At 36.2% G+C, this 20,279-nt stretch overlaps 1 protein-coding gene across 1 annotated transcript in view; it reads left to right on the forward strand.

The window, feature by feature from the left end:
- FIG4 (FIG4 phosphoinositide 5-phosphatase) overlaps nt 1-20,279 on the forward strand; it is a 67,482-nt gene that overhangs the window by 32,645 nt on the left and 14,558 nt on the right. The window contains exons 16-21 of the mRNA XM_080342451.1: nt 5,965-6,103; nt 9,047-9,105; nt 9,285-9,432; nt 10,271-10,354; nt 13,097-13,292; nt 17,013-17,095. Coding sequence (XP_080198577.1) covers nt 5,965-6,103; nt 9,047-9,105; nt 9,285-9,432; nt 10,271-10,354; nt 13,097-13,292; nt 17,013-17,095 — 709 coding nt within the window. The remainder of the gene's footprint in view (nt 1-5,964; nt 6,104-9,046; nt 9,106-9,284; nt 9,433-10,270; nt 10,355-13,096; nt 13,293-17,012; nt 17,096-20,279) is intronic.

The following is a 20,279-nucleotide window of genomic DNA, read 5'->3' on the forward strand; positions in this document are numbered from 1 at the left end:
TAATCAGTACTATGATTGTATGACAGAGATCCTTTATACTATAATTTCCAAATAATTTAGTAAAATCTGATGAATATCAATGAGTATTCTGATTTGATGGAGTCTTCATATCACATCATATGAAAATGCATGTTGTAGCAAGCAGTCTTATTTTATAAAAGTTAGTGAACTGATGTAAGAAGTATTTAGAAAATGTACACATGTAGCACTGAAACTGTCAGTAACATTTGTACATCAATAGAGAAGCAGGTAGCTGTTATAGAGTTTAATATAGAGTTAAAATGATGGATGAAATGGCTTCAGCAAATATAAGGGAACTGGCAAATCTAAATCTCAACACAGGTATAATAGAAGTCTTCCAGTGGAGTGTCTCGTGTGATATTCCTGGGGATTTCAAACAAAAAGCAAACTCTGATGTATGTAGTTGTCTTTCCTGAATACAAGCTACTGACTGTTGAATCTGTGGTAGAAAAGATAAAATTAAACTTTAAAAGTAAGGTGCACAATGAAAGTTGTAAAATCTAAGCTTACTCCTTTATTGGCTTGTATCGGTCACTGATTTTTTTTTTTTTTTACTTTGTTCTGGACAACACTGCTAAGAAAAAACCTCATTGAAAAATGCTGAGCCATACCTTATGCGAAGTAACTGGAAAGAATGCTTAGTGTTTTTAGGAGAAAGATCTAAAAGAATGATCAAAGGACAGTCTAAGACATGTCAGAATTACAAACATTGAGTGCATGTTCTGCATATTGTGTCAGTCCTCTATTACTCATTTTCACAAAAACTGCATAGCCAAGGAAAGAAATTGCATTTTTTTTTCTAGTAGACTGCAATTAGAAATTTAGAAATTGTGTGAATTTTAAAACAGTGAGTTGGACACTGCCTGGAAACACTTCAGTAATCTCTAGTCTCTTTAGCTGAAGCTATTGTTCTTGTTAGTAACAATTCTGTGTATGTAAGAAAATGTGAGAGCATTTAAAGTGCTGTTTCTGAATATAATTCATGTAATTCATGTATCATATTTGCCCAAATTAAATGAGAAATGGAGAGCTTGCTTGTTTACTTCAGTAATGTGGTCTCTTCATCTTGGCAATGGCAATAAGTTATGGCTTCATCAATTCTTATGAGCAAAAGGAAGCATGCTTGCAGTATCACCTATGCTGATAAGTACCAGATGGAACAACTCTCTGAAGGTGTTCACTTTTATGCCACTTAAATGGTTAGGTGGAAGCTTGAGCAAAGTTCTAGATCCACATTTGGAGATGTGGTCTGCTTGCAACGGTAGTCAGGATATGCATATGTTTCAGTAATAAAAGAGCTTGTTCTGAAAAAAGATATTACAAAAAGAAGAATACTTAATGAAAGAAGTCCATCTTGTCACCTGGGCAAACTTGTAGCTGAGTACACAAACAGAAGTTAGTATTTACTGAAGTCAATGGGCAAAATGAAACTCTCATAAAAGTTGCTGCCCAAGAGGGTTGTGGAGTCTCCTTCTCTGGAGACATTCAAAACCCACCTGGACACATTCCTGTGTAACCTCATCTGGGTGTTCCTGCTCCAGCAGGGGGATTGGACTAGATGATCTTTTGAGGTCCCTTCCAATCCCTAACATTTTGTGATTCTGTGATTCCCCCAATTTATTTAGGGTTTTGGTATCTGATCCCATTTGAGCCAAATATTTTTGGTGCTTTATGCACCTTGTGTTTGAAGATGACATTGTTGAAACATAGCATTCAATGTTTTATCGACTGCATTTTTAATATGAAATTTTAAATTATTCGGTTCAGTGAAATGTAAAGGTTCACCGCACAGCACTCTTCAGGTGGCATCTGCAAGCCTGTCAATGTGACACATTAAGAGACATCTTAAAATTTTGCAGAAAGCAGAGATAAAGGATGCATTTTTAGAACAGGATTCTGATTTGCTATACTGCACTTATTATTGTTACTCTTCGTCACATACCCTGTAAAATACAAATAAAAGTCTGAGGGCTAGCCAATTCTTGAGCCAGCACCTCCTTATGTTTCTGATCTGAGAAACTTTTTGAATGCTCATGAATTTTATGTACCAGTAGTAAACAGACAAGAAAAATCTTAGTGATTTGCTTGAAGTCATGCTGTGTATCAGATTCAGAACAAGGTTACAAATGGCCTGCTAACAGTGCCTCCTAAATAAATCACTTAGCCACACTTGTTCTGTTTGTCTGTCATAAAAAATACATGATTCTGAAAATAATTTACACTTCTAAGAAAATTATTTCATCTGTTGACCTCAAAGCCCTTAGGATAATCACTTACTAATTAAGTTGTACAGATGAGAAAAAGAAAGACATGTATTGGTTAAGTGACTTGCCTGGAGATACTGATCCAATAGATGAGACTTGGACTTGTAAGAAAGATAACTTTGAATACCATTTCACCCTACTTCATGATATGTGGCTTAGTTTTTCTATAGATATTCTGTGCCTATACATTTGTAATAAGTTGCCTATATAATAGAAGAGGGAAGAATTGAAAAAATATTCTCAGGGTTGACTTGGTGACTGAAGCTTAGAAGAAAACCAAGGTTTCCTCCTAAAAATATGGGACAATTGATTTTATGGTAACTTGAAAAAAATCTTGCAGGTTTAGGCAAAAAATATGACTTTTTATGCATGTTTTTAATAGTAGTATTTGATAAAAAAAGTAGAGGGTGCAGTGTAGTTTGGGAAGTCAAGTGCTTGAAGTACCCTGGTTATATGCAAATATAAGAGAAAAGAACATCATTCAGCTAAGAACTAGGGGTTGCTTCAACGCCCTTTATGGCAGGCATTCTGATTAATTGAATTCTAACATTAGGAAATAATATTCCAAATAATATTCTTTTAGCTTTTATGCCTTTTAGGAAGTAATGTGACGTTGCAGACTTCAGTGCTAGAGTTGCGACATGCATAATAAGCTTCTGGAATCTGTAATAATCCATTTATCCACAAACAGGACTGGACATAGTAAACTACCTTTTAGTGTTGTATGAAAGTAAACTTAATTACTATAACCTTTTAGTCATGGGACGTTATAGTCCCCATTGTGTTGCATCACTCATGATTTAGTAATTTGTCATGTAGTGCAGTTGGAAACTCAGATTGAGAACAGTAGATTGTTTTAGGCTAATTCAGTTAAATGGCCCCTTCAGTTCCTGTTTTCTCAAATGATCTTAAAAATGTGCTAGTATACATGTACATTGCAGTATCTTTTGAAAAATCAGTGCAGTCTTTCTGCTTGCTTGTACACAATTATAACATTCAGTGCTCACAATGAAGGGAGAAAACCTGTTTGCTGTTTTGTCCGTGCTCCAAACTGCATTGACACATTCTTATTTATTTATTTTTGAAAAGAGAGGTTTTTTTCTATCCAAATAAGAAAATTGATTTCAAAAGCTCAATATCCCGTTTTCTCTGGCCAGTGTTTCAAAGAAAGACAAAAGCTTTCATTATTTTTGTTCAAAATTAAGACATAAAATTGATCGATCCTCAAGGCAGGGGGGAGGATTGTCACCTTTCAAGTATCTGCTTTGCTTCCCCAGTCACATATATGTATAAAATATGTTTGTGCCTGCTTGAAGACTTACGCACAAAGAATATTTAGTGTTATGGTTTTTTACTTATAAATTACAAGTTGAGAAGTAAGACAGTAGAAAGAAAGACATTTTCTAACAAATGTCCAGTATTTCTGTTGAGATCAAAACACAACTGAAACAATAGATGCAAAAGAGTTTGAGTCCTTTATTTGCTGTGGAAGAAAGGTAAGAATGCTTTAATGAACTGCTGCCATAGGCCATTTCAGACAATTAATTCGTTAATTAAGTTGGTATGAGTTTAAATTCAAGCTGTTTTTCACAGAACAAATTTCATTTAGTTTTATTTCATTTTAACATCTGTCATGTAAGTAGTGACATAGTTTGTTAGCTGAATTTTTTTACTCCAATTGTTTTACAATTATTTAATGAACAGTTTCACTATAACTTCTGTTCCTGGCAGGTGAAACAATGGTAAATGAACAAAGAAAGACTCGTCTCTGCCACTAGCTTTCAGAAATTACCACCGATTTTAACCTGTTTGCTCATGTTAATTAATGTTGTCTATAGTGCTCCTCCAGTTTCTATGCTTAAAGAAGAGAGCTTTCTTGGGGTCTGTGCAGCACGTTCTTTAAACCAGTAACTAAGTAACCTATCAGGAAGAAACAATACATGTTGCTGTTTGTGGCTTTTCCTTTCTTTTTAATTGTCACTGTTCTCCTTGTTCTCTCCTTATGCCTTGGTTAAACTGAGCCACTATTTTGCAGAAACAATATGACTTGGAAACCATAAAGACATACATATGCTTTGTGTAGTACTGTGTAGAATGGTTAGTGTTTATAAGTGAAGTAGAAAGAAGGTAAAAAAAATTCTTGTTTTTGGAATAGTGCTCTGAAGAGACAGTGAAAGTATCTGGAGGGAGTATGAGTTGGCATAGAAGGAAGAAAAATGCCATATTCCAGATGAAAGGCCCTCTAAGTAGGGGAGGGGAGCCCAGCAACATCGAGAGGCTTCTCCTTTCTTTCCATTTTCCTCGTGTTTTGCCCTGTTATGCCATGTGGGTTTTTTATACTGAAGATCCCACTTCTACATATTGACCTCCACATATGCACACTTCTGTAAAATACTGCACTTTTCTATAATCCTGTTGTCACTGAATTTTTACGTAGCACTTCATTTGTCAGCTGCTTGTATGTCTTCATTCCCCATAAATGGTATTATATGTTGCACAGAGGGAAGAGACATTCAAATCCTAGGGGGAAAGAGGTATTCACTTAAACTTTGGTGGTGGCCAGGAACTTTGTCCTTGCTGCTGTACCACCACTTTGTGGATTCTGCCTGTTTTTTTACTGAGTCTTTTTGATGCAGTTTGTTGTTAAAGAGACACTCAATTCTCATAATACTCTTCTTGAAATGCGGAGAGAACTCATGAATGAAGTAACACTATCTGTTGAACTAGTCTGAACTATTCCTTGTCTGGTGATCACTGAAGTGCAAACAAGAGTGGAGATGAGAGCTTTGCACATGCTAATTCCTCAGAGCACAAACAGAGCTCAGTTCTCCATGTGTTCCCCCATATCTGAAGATCCTTTGCGTGTAAGCCTTCCTCTGCCCCTACAACTCTGCTTGCAAAGTTCTCTTTATCACTGCTCACCATCTCCAAGCCCTCACCTGACTCCAGCTTTTCTTTATGTGTTGTAACTCATCTGTAACTGCAACTAGCTAGCAAGAGAGCTTTTAAAGATGTAAAGTGAACGTTTCTTGCCACACTTCATCTACAGACTTTAGCACTTGCTATATTTAGTTTGGTGATGCTTAGAACATGGCAAGAGAAATTGATGATTTAAGCCAACAGGAAAAAAAGTGCAAATTATTAAAAGGTGCTTATGAAGCTTAATCATTTTACTGGCTATGGTTTGGCTAAAAAACCTGAAAGAATCCATCATTTCTGTGTGATGTGGGAAACTTGTGTATTGTGTAGATACTGTTTAATTTAATTAATTCTTCCGTTATTTAGACTGCAGTAAACTTATCATATGTCAGATTCCCTGACACATACATAAATACATGCATGTGTTTCATGCATACACGTGTACACAGAGGTGGGAGACTGAGCTGCAGCATGAGATCGATCTTCTGCAAAGCCTGTGAGCAGAGAGAGCTTCTGCCTCAGCTTCTGCGAGGGAAGCCAAGGAAAGAGCCAGGACTGGTACCAGCCCAACGTGCACTGCAGCGTGGCAGAAAGTCCGGTCTAAATTAAGGTTCGTTGTGGTGGCTGAAGCCCAGAGGTCCCTGTGGAAGTCGTAGGATATACACACTCTGTGAGGAGCAAACGTAACCAACAAGCAAATGTCTGAAGGGGCTTGAGCTCTGCGATGTTCCTGTTGTTAAGTGTCCCTCTTGTCTAACAGATGCAGACAGGCAAGATTCTATCAATCTCTTTCTGGGAGTATTCAAGCCTACAGAAGGAAAACCTCATCTCTGGGAACTTCCCACTGATTTTTATTTGCATCACAAGAACACCCTCAGTCTGTCACAGACCAGGCGAAGGTATTTTGCTCTTCTGTTTCTTTTTATTTTGTATTGCTCTAATAAATTTTAAAAACGCATCCTGTTAATCAAATAACTAGGTCAGCCTGTCAAAAACTTGCTTACTGTTTTATAAGTTTTTACAAAAACTTAAAAAAACAAACCTTCAAGAGATTACCAAAAATACTGGATGTTGGTGTTTTAAAGGATTTGCTTTAGTATGTTTTCCTATTCTACTGAAGAAAGAAGTTCCATGTCATAGGAAATTCTAGGCTGTGGTATGAAGTGCTTCACTATTTTGCTGAGGTACAGTTACCACTGTCTCATTAGTAATATACAGGTGTATTTTGATGGTCAGATTTATTAAATCAGTGTTGTATTTGAGATTAGGTTATGAGGATAACGTGTGTGTAATCACTTAGTCTGCAGCTGTGCATACCAAGAAGCGCATGATCATCTACCTTCTTTCAGCCATGTGTAGCCTATTTTGAAGACTATTTCTCTTCATCTGCATTCCAAATAGAGCTAAAGCTTAAAAATTTTGAAGTAATTTCAGAGTGCTTCGTGATGTAGAATGATTTCGTTAAGGATTGTAAATACTGTGTGTAAAGAAAAAAATGTATTTTTCCATTTTAATAATAAGTACAGTACTAGACTTGTTAACTAAATGATCTCTTTTAGGAATTTCCCTGTTTGTATGTTTGTTAATTCAATGAGTCTTAAAGCTTTGTGTCACAAGTGGTAGATCTGAATATCTGCATTTAGATTTTTGTCTGGGGAAAATGGCAAGTGTTTAAACAGTGTATTCAGTCCCTGTTGGCTGCTTATTCAATTAACCCCTTGTGGAAGCTGGCATGTGATATGACTGTTTCTAAATTTCAATCCTTTCATGTTGTCTCCTGAGGCTTCTCTTGAGACTAGCTCGTATCAGCCATACAACCAAGTGCTGTTTCAGGCACACATGAAACATGCAACATTAATTTTATTGCCTACTCATTCTGAACATTATTGTATGTAAAAAAACTAATTCAGCTGATATATCTCAAATATATTAATGTCATAGTCTCCCTTTCATCTGTTACCCTTTTGAACAACTGTCTCTTATTTGTCACAGATACAGCTCTCAAATGAGCTGGAACATTTAAAAAAAAACCAATGTTGGCATTCTTCCTTTACTTGTAAATTAGTTTTATCTTTCATTCTGGCCAGAATTTCATCTGAGCACTTAGAACATAAAACCAAGATGTTTTCTTATGTGAACAAAATGACACCTCCATGTAGTAAATGGTGAAGTAAAAAAAGCTCTTCCAAGTAATTTTTTGCTTCTGCCAAACTTATTGGACAAGTTCTTTTTATAATTTCTTCCTACCTGTCTGTGCAGTGCTTCTGTTGGATTCTTGGGCACAAAGGAAATAATGAAAACTCATTAAAAAATCAAGAACATAGCAAGAGAAGGAAGATGTTATTTCCTGTCATTGAAACTTCTTTTGACTATCTGTGCTTTTCCTATATTCTATTTGCCTCTCCATCAGAAAGAGGAAATTTCATGATGAGTTTCATGTATGACTTGTACACGATTTATGATTCACATGAAAGGACAGTCAGTATGGAAAAGGAGACTTTCTGTTGCCACATTACTTATCATTTATGCAAGCAGCAAAACTGGGTAGGTTTGCATAGTTTCTGAAGGCCCTGGAGAAAACAGCTTGCTAGCATGGCCTGATACAGGACTTCAGGAAGAGATGGGACTGTCAGGCATCACTCATTCCTTTCTCCCTGGGACATCTGCAGGTCATTGTCATGGGGAATAATTTAACGTTTATATTTCTGAAGTGCAACTTAAAAGAGTTCAGTGGCAGGTTTACTCTATTATTTACTGCATGGGGGAGATATGCCAAGCCAAATGCTGCCTACCTTCTTTCCAGGCGTGTGTATTGGTTCACAAAGCAAACCTTTGGGTGTCTTCTCTCCCTGATAACATTGACATGTCTTGTCCTGCCTGTTCTGCACCATGTCCTAAGTCCCACTAACGAGCCTGTCTCTGGGCATGGGATGCACCCCTTGCTTCTGCTCCAGATGGCTGCATTGACACAAGTAGGAGATAACTACATTACTGTTCGGATCACAGCCCTTACAGTACTGTGCATACACACTTAGTGGAAATAAAAATCAGTGAAGTTAAATGTGTTTTCATCCCAAGTAATAAAACAGAAGGAACTATCAGAATAATTCAGAGAAGAAATTAAAGTATATTTGAGAAGATAAAATAAAAATATGTAAATGTGAATGAGAGATAAAACATGCTTTATTTTATGAATGTTGCTTGACTTCCTTTGCTTTTGAAAAATCCTGAATAAGCTTCCAGCAGGCCCTGTTTATTTGTTAGCTGTGTTGACATACAGTTCTCAAACTTTGCACAGCTGTCACATCAAAATGTATTTCTATGTGTAGAAGTCAGCTGCTTTGACAATTTTATGATTTTATCATTGACCTCCATTTCTTCATACTTTTTTCCTAAATTTTAAGATCTGAACAACAAGAAGGGTAGAGGGTGATGCATGTTTTTCTGGTGGTGGTGGTGTTTGTTTGTTTGGTTTTTTTTGTTCAAGACCAAAACAAGAGAAACAGAGAATACTTTCTATATGTACTGGACCATAATTTTCAGTGCTGTAGAGGTAGGCACCTGAAATGTATTTTGTTTAATGGACAAAACCACTTCTTCCCTCCACACCTGTGTTGAGCTCATGTGTTTAAGTTTCATAGTCTGAGAGCAAAGTAGCAGGGTAGGGCCCTGTTGAGGTCCTCCATCCAAGGAAAGTTCTTTACTTTCTTCCACACTTGAATTATAAAAAAAATATTGCTAAACTGACACTGTATGTCTGGGTAGCTGTAATGTGCAAATGTTTAGACTGGATACAAGATTGAACCTTCTCTATCAATTATGTGTCTGTTTTTCCTGTACAGCTATACTTACTGGTGGACCACAGGTGTGCTAAAGCATTTACCTCTTCCTTTTGATGAAGGTAGGAACCATATTTGCTCATTACCTTACAGAGTATCTTGAAAAAGAAGTTTTAATCACAAATTGTTTTAAACTGGTTTAGATCCCAAGCCTGAAAAAGGAAAGCAGGCTTCTGTTTGTTTAGATTTTTGCAGAGTCAGTAACTGTTAGTAAAAAGATTATTTTTTCTCTTTTCTCCAGTGACATGTGCTGAAAACAGACGCAAGTTGACAGTGAAGAAATTCCACAAGTATGAAGAGGAAATTGATATCCACAATGAGTTTTTTCGGCCATATGAGTTGAGCAGTTTTGATGAGACCTTCTGCTTGGCAATGACCAATTCTACACGGTATATTGGGGTGTTTTGGAACTATGAATCCTTAACTGGAAGTTGATTTGGTGTGAATTAAATGTACACTGGATTTATTTGTTTAAATTTGTGTAACCTGATAGGTTTTGTGGGGTGGTTTTTATTTTAAGCTTCAAATTTAGCAAACTTCCTGAAACTTAATCACAATACTGAAATGGAAGTGCTAGTCTAAAAAAAAAATGATCTGTTAAGATAGTGTTTAAACTTCCAATTATTTTCCATTATGCGGTGCCAAACGTGTGGGCACTTTAAGACAGAGAAATGGGGTTTTCTCTGTGGACTCATTAGATCACAGGGAGTACCTTCAAAGCAATTTTTTTCTAATTGCTCTGCTTTCATTTTACAATTGTTTTCTTCAGTTCATCAGATTTTCACAGCTTGCCAGATGTATTTATTTGTTTATTTGGCAATAATCAGCTGGGTATTCTAAGCATAATCTTAATCACACTTTGGCTAAAGACGTCAGGCAGATTATGTGTTATGTTGCTTTTTGACCCAATTCGAGTGTTGGCAGCATTTTTAAATCAATGTGGCTGAGTTACAGGGCTTCTTAGCACAGGAATGGAGCAGGCTTGTGCCTTCTTGGCAAATGGTAGTGTTTGCAACTGTTTATGGGACTAAATAATGTAGTTAAAAGCTTTTTAAATACCTAGGGGGTCATATTTACATGCCTTGTAATGTTGAAGTTAGAATTTGATATTTCTTTCTATAATGACTTTTTTTTTAATTCAAAGGTAGAGGTGGTTCTTCCAGAAAATGTTAAAATTTTAGGTGTTGAACTTAGCTCATTAACAGTTTTTCCTTTCTATTTTGCCAGAGATTTTATGCCTAAGAATGTGGGGATTGATCCAAGTCCATTTACTGTTCGTAAACCTGATGAAACTGGAAAATCGGTGTTGGGGTAAGTCTGAAATATGAAAACTTGTTCTGGTTTAATAATAGTGGAATTGTAATGCAAATATGTATACTCTGTGTGTTTGTGTAGCATATTCTTTGTTACAGGGGAAATGAAAAAAAATCATTGCTGTAGAATTGTACACTTTTAAAATTATATCTAATTTGAGATTTTTATTTGACACTGGGAATGCTTTATTCAGATTTGTTTAATCTTTTCTGCTTTCTTCTACTCCTCTGAGTGAAACTCATGAGAGAATTTTATGTAGAATAAAGGTACAGGGATTATTAAAAAAACAACAACAATATATGCATTCTTGTCACCTCCAATACAGAATACAGTTGTCATTAGTATGACGAGATAATGAAATTTTAACAAAGATTGAATAAATTTTGAATAAACAGAACATACCAAGAAACAGCAACTAAATGCCGATTTCAGCTCAGATTTTTATAAAACACCTTATTTAAAGTATTTTAAGATAAAATTATATAAAACAATGCAGCAACAGTTATTGGGACAAATGAATGTTTCATTTAGCTGCTTTTGCATCCTGGGCTTGCTTTGATACTTACTTAGTCCATTGTTGTGTTTGATCTGCTGTATCACAGTAGGGCTAGGGGGAGTTTTCCTGAACCACTTCATTCTCTCTTTGGTACCTCATATTACAGAAACCTTTTGCCAATAGTGACTAAACATGTGTTGTCACAACATTATAAGTTCTTCTGAAAATTTTCCACTCTGTTAAAAGCTACAAAATTTGACTATTTCGTTGATAATGTCTGTTGTTACTTGACCATAAGAGACCTGCTGTCAATGAATGCTGAGAGTTGACTATGCCTATCACTAGTAGACCCTGATTTCATGCTACTGATGTTCCCTGGGAATAAGCAGGAAGACTGTTTGACAGTTATACAGTTTACCTCTGCTAAGAACTGTGAGTCTGTGGGTAATTTGAGGATAAGCTTTATTCTTCTGCTTTAGTATAATGTCAGATTTTGGACTAATTTCTGTCCAGATATTTCATTAAAGACTTGACCGTTATACATATTTCTCAGGCACTTTGCTGCAAGCTCTTCACTGTGACTTTTAGGGATTGTTACGAGATAGAGAATCAGCTGGATCAAAGTCGCATTCCAGGACTCCCTGGGCATTGCTGATAAGGTGTCCCATGCATTGGCTGTGTAGTTGGTTACAAGCGGCTTCAGTCTTCCACCTTTCCCATATTTAGCACTTGGTAGAGATGGTATCTTTGCCTTGCATGTTTGTCATCATCTTTTGATCTACTATGACATTTCTAGAGGGTTTGGTGATCTGTTTTCATCTGTGAGTGTTTTGGTCCCCTAGGACAATTACATCTTGGCCTTCTTTTGAAGAATAGCTGGGGATATCACCCTTACCAGTGTCTTGCTACTTGCTCCGTTCTTCAGCTTTCAGCAAGGACTGCTTTTCTTGTGACCTTCACCTCATTTAGAAAAGCAGGGAAGAAAACTGCATTTTTTTATAGAAAGAATGCAGTATGCCTTTATGGCTTTCTGTGAATTTCAGTCTAAAGAGATGCCAGTTTCTGCTGAGTCAGAAATTAAACTTGTCTCTGTTAGATTTTCCCCTGGGGCGTTTGTTCCAGTTGTTAGAATTCTTCTGGTATGTTAATGTCCTTGGGGATGGGATATGCTCTCAGATCACAAAGCTTTGGAAGAACTTTCCTACTTGTTTCTATGTGTACCTAAAGTATATAAAGTTTAGCCAATTCACCATGGGGATAAATTGCTGTATGAGTTTGCAAAAGGCAGAACCGTGTTACAGTGATGGTGTGCTCCACTAGAGCTCAAGTGGCTCTGGTGACCTCTATGCCTTTGCCGATGAGGACTCAAACCAGCGTTTTCTCCAAACCACGTGCCATTGTCAAAGCCTCTCAGCATGCTGGTGGTTTCCTTTAGGGCCTTCCTTCAGGGTAAGTCATGCAGTGTCAATGTATGTATGGACAGTCACCTCAGCAAGATGTTGGTTGCCTGTTTCCAGAACTGATTTGTCTCTGAATATATTCATTACCTGCCTTCCAGGTATGAATATATTGTCTATGAATATATTCATTACCTGCCCTCTTCCCCTCAGAATATCGGAAAGATGGTGACAGTGTCTGAGAGGAAACTGCAGCCACATTTGCTTCTATGGCCAGTAGGAAAAGATGTAGAGGACCTAAGGGTGGTACAATTTCTGATGGATAAAGTAACATATACCCTTCAGAGCTTGTACAGTTAAACTCAGTGTTAGCCTACTAAAATATAGATTCTGTATCTCAAAGAATTCTTACAAATAAGACATCTCTTTATATTGACTAGAATTTCTAGAGTGAGAAATAAGTGCTGCATTAAGAAATGCCGTTGATTAAAGAACTAAATGGAGGGAAGAAGTATGGAAAAGGAAGGGGGAAAAAGTGACATGATGATGTCTCAATGAATTCCTATTCATTTTTATTCATTCAGTCTGGGGAAGGGATTTAAACGAAGAGTCAGAGAAGTGTTAAAGAAAAGCTGACATAATCCTTTGAGCTCTCTTGAAATGCTCTGGAATAAGAAGAGATTTAAGAAAAGTAAATCAGTTGAGGAATTCAAAAGATGAGCAACAAGTTGCTCCAGAGGATAGAACTCATTTTCCCCAGTAAGACTGTAACCAAAATTAGGGATTTTAAATACTTGTTGTTATTATCTCGCTTCTTTCATAAACAGACACTGTCTTTCGTAACAGGAACAAAAGTAATAGAGAAGAAACTGTGCTGCAGCGCAAAACAGCTGCTAGTGCTCCTCCACCCCCAAGTGAGGAAGCAGTGTCCAGTAGTTCTGAAGATGATTCTGGGACAGACAAAGAAGATGAAGGTCCTGTTTCTCAACGTTCAACTCCAGTAAAAGTGACTGATACAGGAGATAATACTAAAATCACAGAGGTAAGAAAATACTGTAGTAGACAAAAGGCAAAGAGGCTAATCATGGACTTAAAATTCACATTTCCTTCAAAACAAAACAGTAGCTGTTATAGAACGGTCATAAGTAAAGCATTGAGAAATTAAGTGAAAGAGGTCTCCAGTGTATTTTCTTCGTGTAGGTATTAGCACAACTGGTTACAAAACCTCGCTCTTATTCTTGTCGTGTAGTGGTGAAACATAACAGAAAATAACGTTTAAAAAAAATGAAAATTACTGTTGGAAGCCTATGGCATTTGAGAAGTACGCAGGTGAGGTGTGGTCCATAATATAAAGCATAAAATCTATCCATGTTAGTGTGTTAATTCAGAGCAGTGGTGCACTTCTGATCGTTGTTCCTTACAGTGCTCTGGCTCACATCATGAGGTGGTCTTGGAGCATGCCAATGGGATTCCTTTTGGATGAAACTAAACTGGGAGGTGCTTCTCCAAGAATGTCCCTGGTCTGTCTACATACTTAATCATTTAGTCCATGGTAGCTAATCTGGAGCAAACTCTCCTGAAAGACATTTACTGTTGATCTGAGGTCCTAAGCACCACCTCTTTCAATTACAAATCTGTTCCTTTCGAATTATGCTGCTTCACAGAAACACAGACTGTTAGGAATTGGAAGGGACCTCGAAAGATCATCTAGTCGAGTCCCCCTGCCGGAGCAGGAACACCTAGATGATGTTACACAGGAATGTGTCCAGGCGGGTTTTTAATGTCTCCAGAGTAGGAGACTCCACAACCCCCCTGGGCAGCCTGTTCCAGATTGGAATGTAACTGCAGGTGGATGTAACTGCAAATTAATGTTCAATCTGACTAAATTTTGACCTGATTTATGTGAATTTTTTTAAATTGCTGTTTCATAATTATATGGCTGACATTTTAAAGAAAGAAAATTAAACTAACTCCAAAAATGAGCATGATAATTTTGTCACATTAGTCCTATGCTATTACTACCACTAAGGTTGAGGATAATGGCAGGGTAATAGTGAAATTGGATATGCACTGTCATATGAAAAGAATGTGTATTCTCAGTTGTGTACTATTAATCTTTTTTCCTAGTATAACTCCAATTCTGTTGGAATCCCTTGGGTGCTAATTTAATTAAAATATTCAGTTGTATGAAGTATTATGGAAATATCTATTTTATTAATTTACCTAACATTTCCTCAAATCCTTTCCTGTAGATATCCATTTTGGGTACCACTGAAAATGTCTTAGCAAATGGATATGCTAATGGAGACTATATGAATTTGGAAAATACTTACGATGTTTTGAGGGGTTTTGTTTGTTTAAGTCACAGCTAATTTAAAGGGTTATACTGTAGTGTTTGTACACTTTATAACTTTTTGAAGAAACTTCACTATTAATGACCTTAGTCGGTATAAAATATATTACCTGATAGGTAACAGAGAATAAAACTGCATTTTTTTTCTGCTGCAATTCAAATTTTCATTCCATTCAGTCTTTGGCCTAGGGTTGTATGTTGTGAAATCATGGACTTTCAGCCCTCTGTACAAGACTGTCTTCTTCCTAACCTTAGTGAAGCATTTTCAATAAAATAACTATGTGATATTAGTTTTCGACAATTTGGATGAATTGTTGTGCCAGTGGAAGTGCATTTATTTCTGTATATGCAAGATATTTTATCTGAAGATTTTCCATTATCTCTAAATAATAGCATACCTGTTTTCCAGCAAGTCAGATTACTTCTAAGAGTTAACAACAGGAATCCAACTTGAAATTTTATTCTTGATTCTTGCCATTGCACAAGTTACCTCTCTTCAGTTTTTCCATCTGTGTGTTGAACACACTTCAACACTCAGACCTAAGATACATATTTTTTAGTTTTAAGATGCTTAATGAGAGATGCATGTAAACACAAAATATGATTTAAGATACTATTGAATTTTAATGGCTTACAGTGGGGTGAACTATTCTGTTTCGTTTTCATGCATCGGATTTTAGTCATGATTTGTATTGGTAATTTGTGCCATTGCTTATTAAAATTGCAGTGCTGGAAAGGATTACCTGTTCAATTATTCTGAATTGCTATGTTAGCAATTAACTTGGGTTATCATTAATGTCTGCCTGCCATTGTAAGTTTGTTTATTCTCTTCAAAAGTACAAAGCTTCTCTTAGATACATTTTTGAGGGCATAATGTTTATGGAAACTTTCTCTTCAGAAACCAAACATAAAAACTAGCAGTCTTAAAGACTCTTTTAGACATTAGGGTTTAACATGTTCATCAGCTGATCTTCATTTAGCTTGTGGTGTTTTCCCATTATTAGGCTAAGCAGAGCATCAAATATAGGCTCCTCAAGAAATGTTTTGGAATTATTTTTCTGGCAATAGCAATTACTTGTCTTGACACATGTAGTTAAAAAGTTTAAAAAGAAGGCATGTAATGGAGGGTTTCAAAACTTGATGGCTAAAGTGAATAATGTAGCAAGAGACAAAGCAACTATGACTGAAAAAGGTGATAATCTGTCTAGTTGATTAAATAAGCATCTGTTTTCTTGAGTTGGTAAACTATATAAATGTTTCAGGTACATTTTGTTCTCAAGTTAAGCTTAATTAAAAAAAAAAAAATTAATGAAGAATGCACTGAAAAGCCTAAGCTTACAAATATTCCATTTTATGTCTCTGTTAGCTAAATGGACAACTTTCTAGCACCTGAAACAGTGTCAGTCTGACTTTGCTGTTTTCCTGTTTGTGAAAATGCATCATGTCTAGTATTATTGTTCAACAATATTGGAAGTCTGGGTGAAAAAGAGTAGTGTGGAGATTTTTGTGTGTAAAAGAGTTGATATTTGTAAACTTATATTTTTAGGTACATTCTTGAGTAAATATGGTTATTCCAGAATGACTGGATGTTTGGTGAGGGATTTAAATTTTGGTACATTTTACATCTGTACCTGTAGAGAAATATTGTAACGTTACAGGGGGCAGGGAGAGGGGATGTGAACAGCTGATTCCTTTCTATTCACATCTCACAGAAGTTAATAATAAAATGCTTTTATACTTCTGGTCAGGACGTTCTTTCCAAAGTTCTTTGACTTTGGATCTTTTTGAAATAAAAGAAAACTATTTTTATAGCTGACTTACTTGCAGTCACCTGTGTCTTGTCAGTAAACCCCCTCAGTTTAACACTGAATCATTAGACATAGTGAAGAATTGCATGTGCATTGTCTCCTTGTTATAGTTGAATGACATGATTGTGTAACATATAAAAATAGTTTTGTTCAACCTGAAGTTTGTAATTATTTCAGAATTGACAGCAGAAAAATGTGAAAGTAAATGTGGGAGCATGTTCTGAACGAATATGGTTTATTCTATATTAAATTTAAACACAGAAGAGAGTTTAGTACCCGCATCATTACACGTCCTATAAATATAATTTATTCTCCTAATATGTTGTTCTATCTGATGTTATCTTTCAAGAATCCTTTCCTTTAACTGTGAAACAAATGTCTTGAGGAACATTTTTAATAAATGATTTTTATTTAAAAAACAAACAAACACACACAACACATTCACAAACTAAGGCCACTGTGTATGTAAGAAACTTACTTGGCTTTGCCTGCACTTTTAAAATCACTTTAAGGTGTAGAAAGAATTCATTGTTTGAAAGCAAGCTTTTCTTTGGATGTTGTTACTGGATCTTCAGTCTTAATCTTTCTTCTTATGTTGTAGAATGTAGTGCAATCAACAAAAGATGTGTATGGAGTCAATCTTTCAGATGTTCCTTCAGAAGATGATCTCACAATATACACTAGGTGAGATAAATTGCCAATGGTAATCAGTAAAAGAAAATTGGAGCTAGTTAAATACAGGTTGTTAAAGTGCTACATTTGATTAAACTTATTTAAATTATAAATTCTAGAGATATTTAGAGAGAGATATATATATATTCTGTTTTTAAAATCAAACTTTTTTCAGATGTCTGTGTCAACTCTGATTTCAGTGGAAGTTATACAGATGTCTCTGAATGCAAAATTCGAAACTTAAATGAAAGATGCTTCAATAGAAATACCTGTCACTTAGCACAGTCCTAGAATTTAATAAGAAAATTCTGTATTGAGAGTGGTTCCGTGGTTCTAAGCTATGTAGTCTGTGATTTTTGCATTTTTCAATGTTGAATTACACAAGTTCAAATCAGTCAAAAATAAAATAGCCTCTTCTATAAAAACGCATACAAAACAACAGAAGTTATCTTCAATCAATGTCTTATTCATAGAGGTATGTATTAACTGCTACCTTTTACTCAAATTTAAATAGTTGCATGACTTTTGATGTTCAAGGAAAATTTTTTGTCTGAATAATATTCAGCCTTTTTCTTAAACATCTTGGACTTTTGAGCTTGAAATAAAAAGTTGTGGATTTTATAGTGAGACCTTGAGACTGTTACTAAATCTAGTATAGATTATGAGTAGAAATGTTGTGTAAAGTGATCAGAACAACTCACACTGTAGAAGCATGGATATCTGAGTGACAGATATTTGTACTGTAAGTTCCAAGAGAGGGACAGGTCAGTTTGGCCCATTATTAGAATTTGATGAAATAACAATGTGCAAATGTATGTGATGCGTGGGGTTATGCGTGTGTGTTTATATGCTCAGCTCTAAGCGTCGTGTGTGTAATAATGTGCTCTTTCTTACACACTGCATTTTGAACAGCATGATATCGCCACTCATTCTTAGTAAATGCTTTTGCAAACCGTACATACAGGAAATGAGTAAGATACACTGTGGTGCAAAACAAAACACAGCTCTTTAGGTGGTCCAGCGGGTTCCCGCTCAATTCCTGCACGTTGTGGTAAGCTGTTAAAACATGAGGCGGTGTGCGGCACATTCCCTGTGGGCTCTCTTCAGGAGCCCGGTGCTGCTGGTTTACTGAGAGCAGCTGGAGGCAAGAGCTGGTGGACAAGCGTCCAGGTATCGCCTCCCTCCCAGCTCCCACTACACAAGAACTTCTGCTTTTATTCAAGGGGAACTTGGACTTTTATCCAAGGCTGTTGTCACCGCTCCTGCAGGAGCCATGAGCTGCCAGCTCCCCAAGAGAGATCAGCAAATCAATAGGGTGCTTCTCCAGCGGGAGCCAGTGACTCCAGTTGTGTCAGGAATGCTGTTTCTGAATTGCCGTAACCCCATACAGAATGCTGGCTATGTCTTGCCATTTCTGAATTGCCATAACTCCATACAGAATGCTGGCTATGTCTTGCCATTGTTAAAAAATGTGTACTTACGCTATTGTTCTCAAGTTCTTTCCTCAATAGCACAGAATAACTCTGAAGCCAACAAGAAACTGATTAAAATCTTCCTTTTTCCTTAAATCAGAAATTAATTTCAACTTTTGCATTGCTTCCTTATTGCAAACCAAAACTAAACTAGAATAATTTCAGTTATAGATGAACTAGAACTGAACTAAAAAGTTACTTATTCAGTTCCCTGGTGGAGAAGATTGTTTCCTGAACTGCCGTTTTTTTCTTTGAAAACTAGACAGAATAATGGGAATTCAATACTGGCGATTAGCTGGAGAAATTTAGATCCAAATTGAAGACCCTCTTAGTTCCTAAAGGCTTATAAGGTTGTTGCCGAGAGAGCGATTGCTTATGCAAGACACCAGGAGTGCAAATCAATTGCATTAGTGTAATGAACCAAGGTTTGAAACACCTGCTTAGAATGTAGAATTAAAGAAGTCTGAGAAAAAGGATGTAAGAAAACTACACGTCACCTTAGAAAAACACTGTGTTTATATCGAAGTGAATACTTGTGAAACATGCATTGAAATGGGCTTGTGGGCATTTATTTTTATTTTCTAATGTGTAATAGCAGTGATTACCTTGTTATATTTGTAACTTCTTCAATTTTTGAGGGAAGTTTTAATTCACTGTGACATCTTCGCATTTGGTGATATGTGATGATTAATCCTGACTTAGTTCATTAATCCTCTGAAAGCATTTTCTTTTTACTTAAAAGTATTTTTCTGTTCATTTTTCTTTAGGGGTAGCTACTTTTCCTACACTCTTTAGTTTTTGAAATTTCCATTTCTACCTGTTTCCTGCATGCTGAGTAATTTGGAGATAGTGCACTTAAAGATGGTTGAGGAAGATGTTTCTTATTGTCTCTGAATTTTTTAACTTCACCTCTGCCGCTAACTTCAGTTCTTTATTTTAACCAGTAGAAAATGGATACCAATTTGACAATTACCCTTTGGTATACTGGATAGTTATTGTTCTGCAAATGGCCCAGTGTGAGCTGGTGTCTATTACAAGTCACTTTGTGCAGATGAGCAGCTCTATATTAACCATTAACCACAACCTGCATTAACCCCGTTTTATCGTTTTCAGGCTGGACTAACATTCAGTCTCTTGTTACAGTAGTACTGTAAACTCCATGGGGCCTTTGAATTTCCCTATTCCTATCCTTTTCAAGACAAAAACCCCTTGCATGTATTTCATTTCCCTCAAGCAATGCAGGTTTTAAAAATATAACAATTACAAATGCCTTACCTCTTTTAGCTAACAAGACATATTGCTATTTATGGTCTGATGTACTGATTTATGTGGAAAGTATAGATTTTGCTGACAACCTTTATTACAATGTACATTGTTTGAGAATAGCAGCAATTGATTTCACAGTATGATTATAGTTCTCACTTCAAGTCTTTTTCTATTATTGTAATAAGGGAAGTGGAGATGTAAGATCCTGACTCTACTTGACATTGTTGGACATGTTTTGTATTTTCTTTTTCATTAGCATGAGAGGCTTGCAGATTTAAAGTACCTCAGGTTAAGTTACTTTACATCAACTGATCTATATTAAGTATATATTCAAATGGAAAGTAATTTGAATCTGTTCAGCCCATTTTCACTGATGGCTGAGATAACTTGCGTTAATTCTCATCGAAATAGCAAACATAGAAGCACAAATTGGTTGAGGTTGGAAGGGACAGGAGGTG

Source organism: Nesoenas mayeri, assembly GCF_963082525.1.
Source record: "Nesoenas mayeri genome assembly, chromosome: 3".
Classification (NCBI taxonomy): domain Eukaryota; kingdom Metazoa; phylum Chordata; class Aves; order Columbiformes; family Columbidae; genus Nesoenas; species Nesoenas mayeri.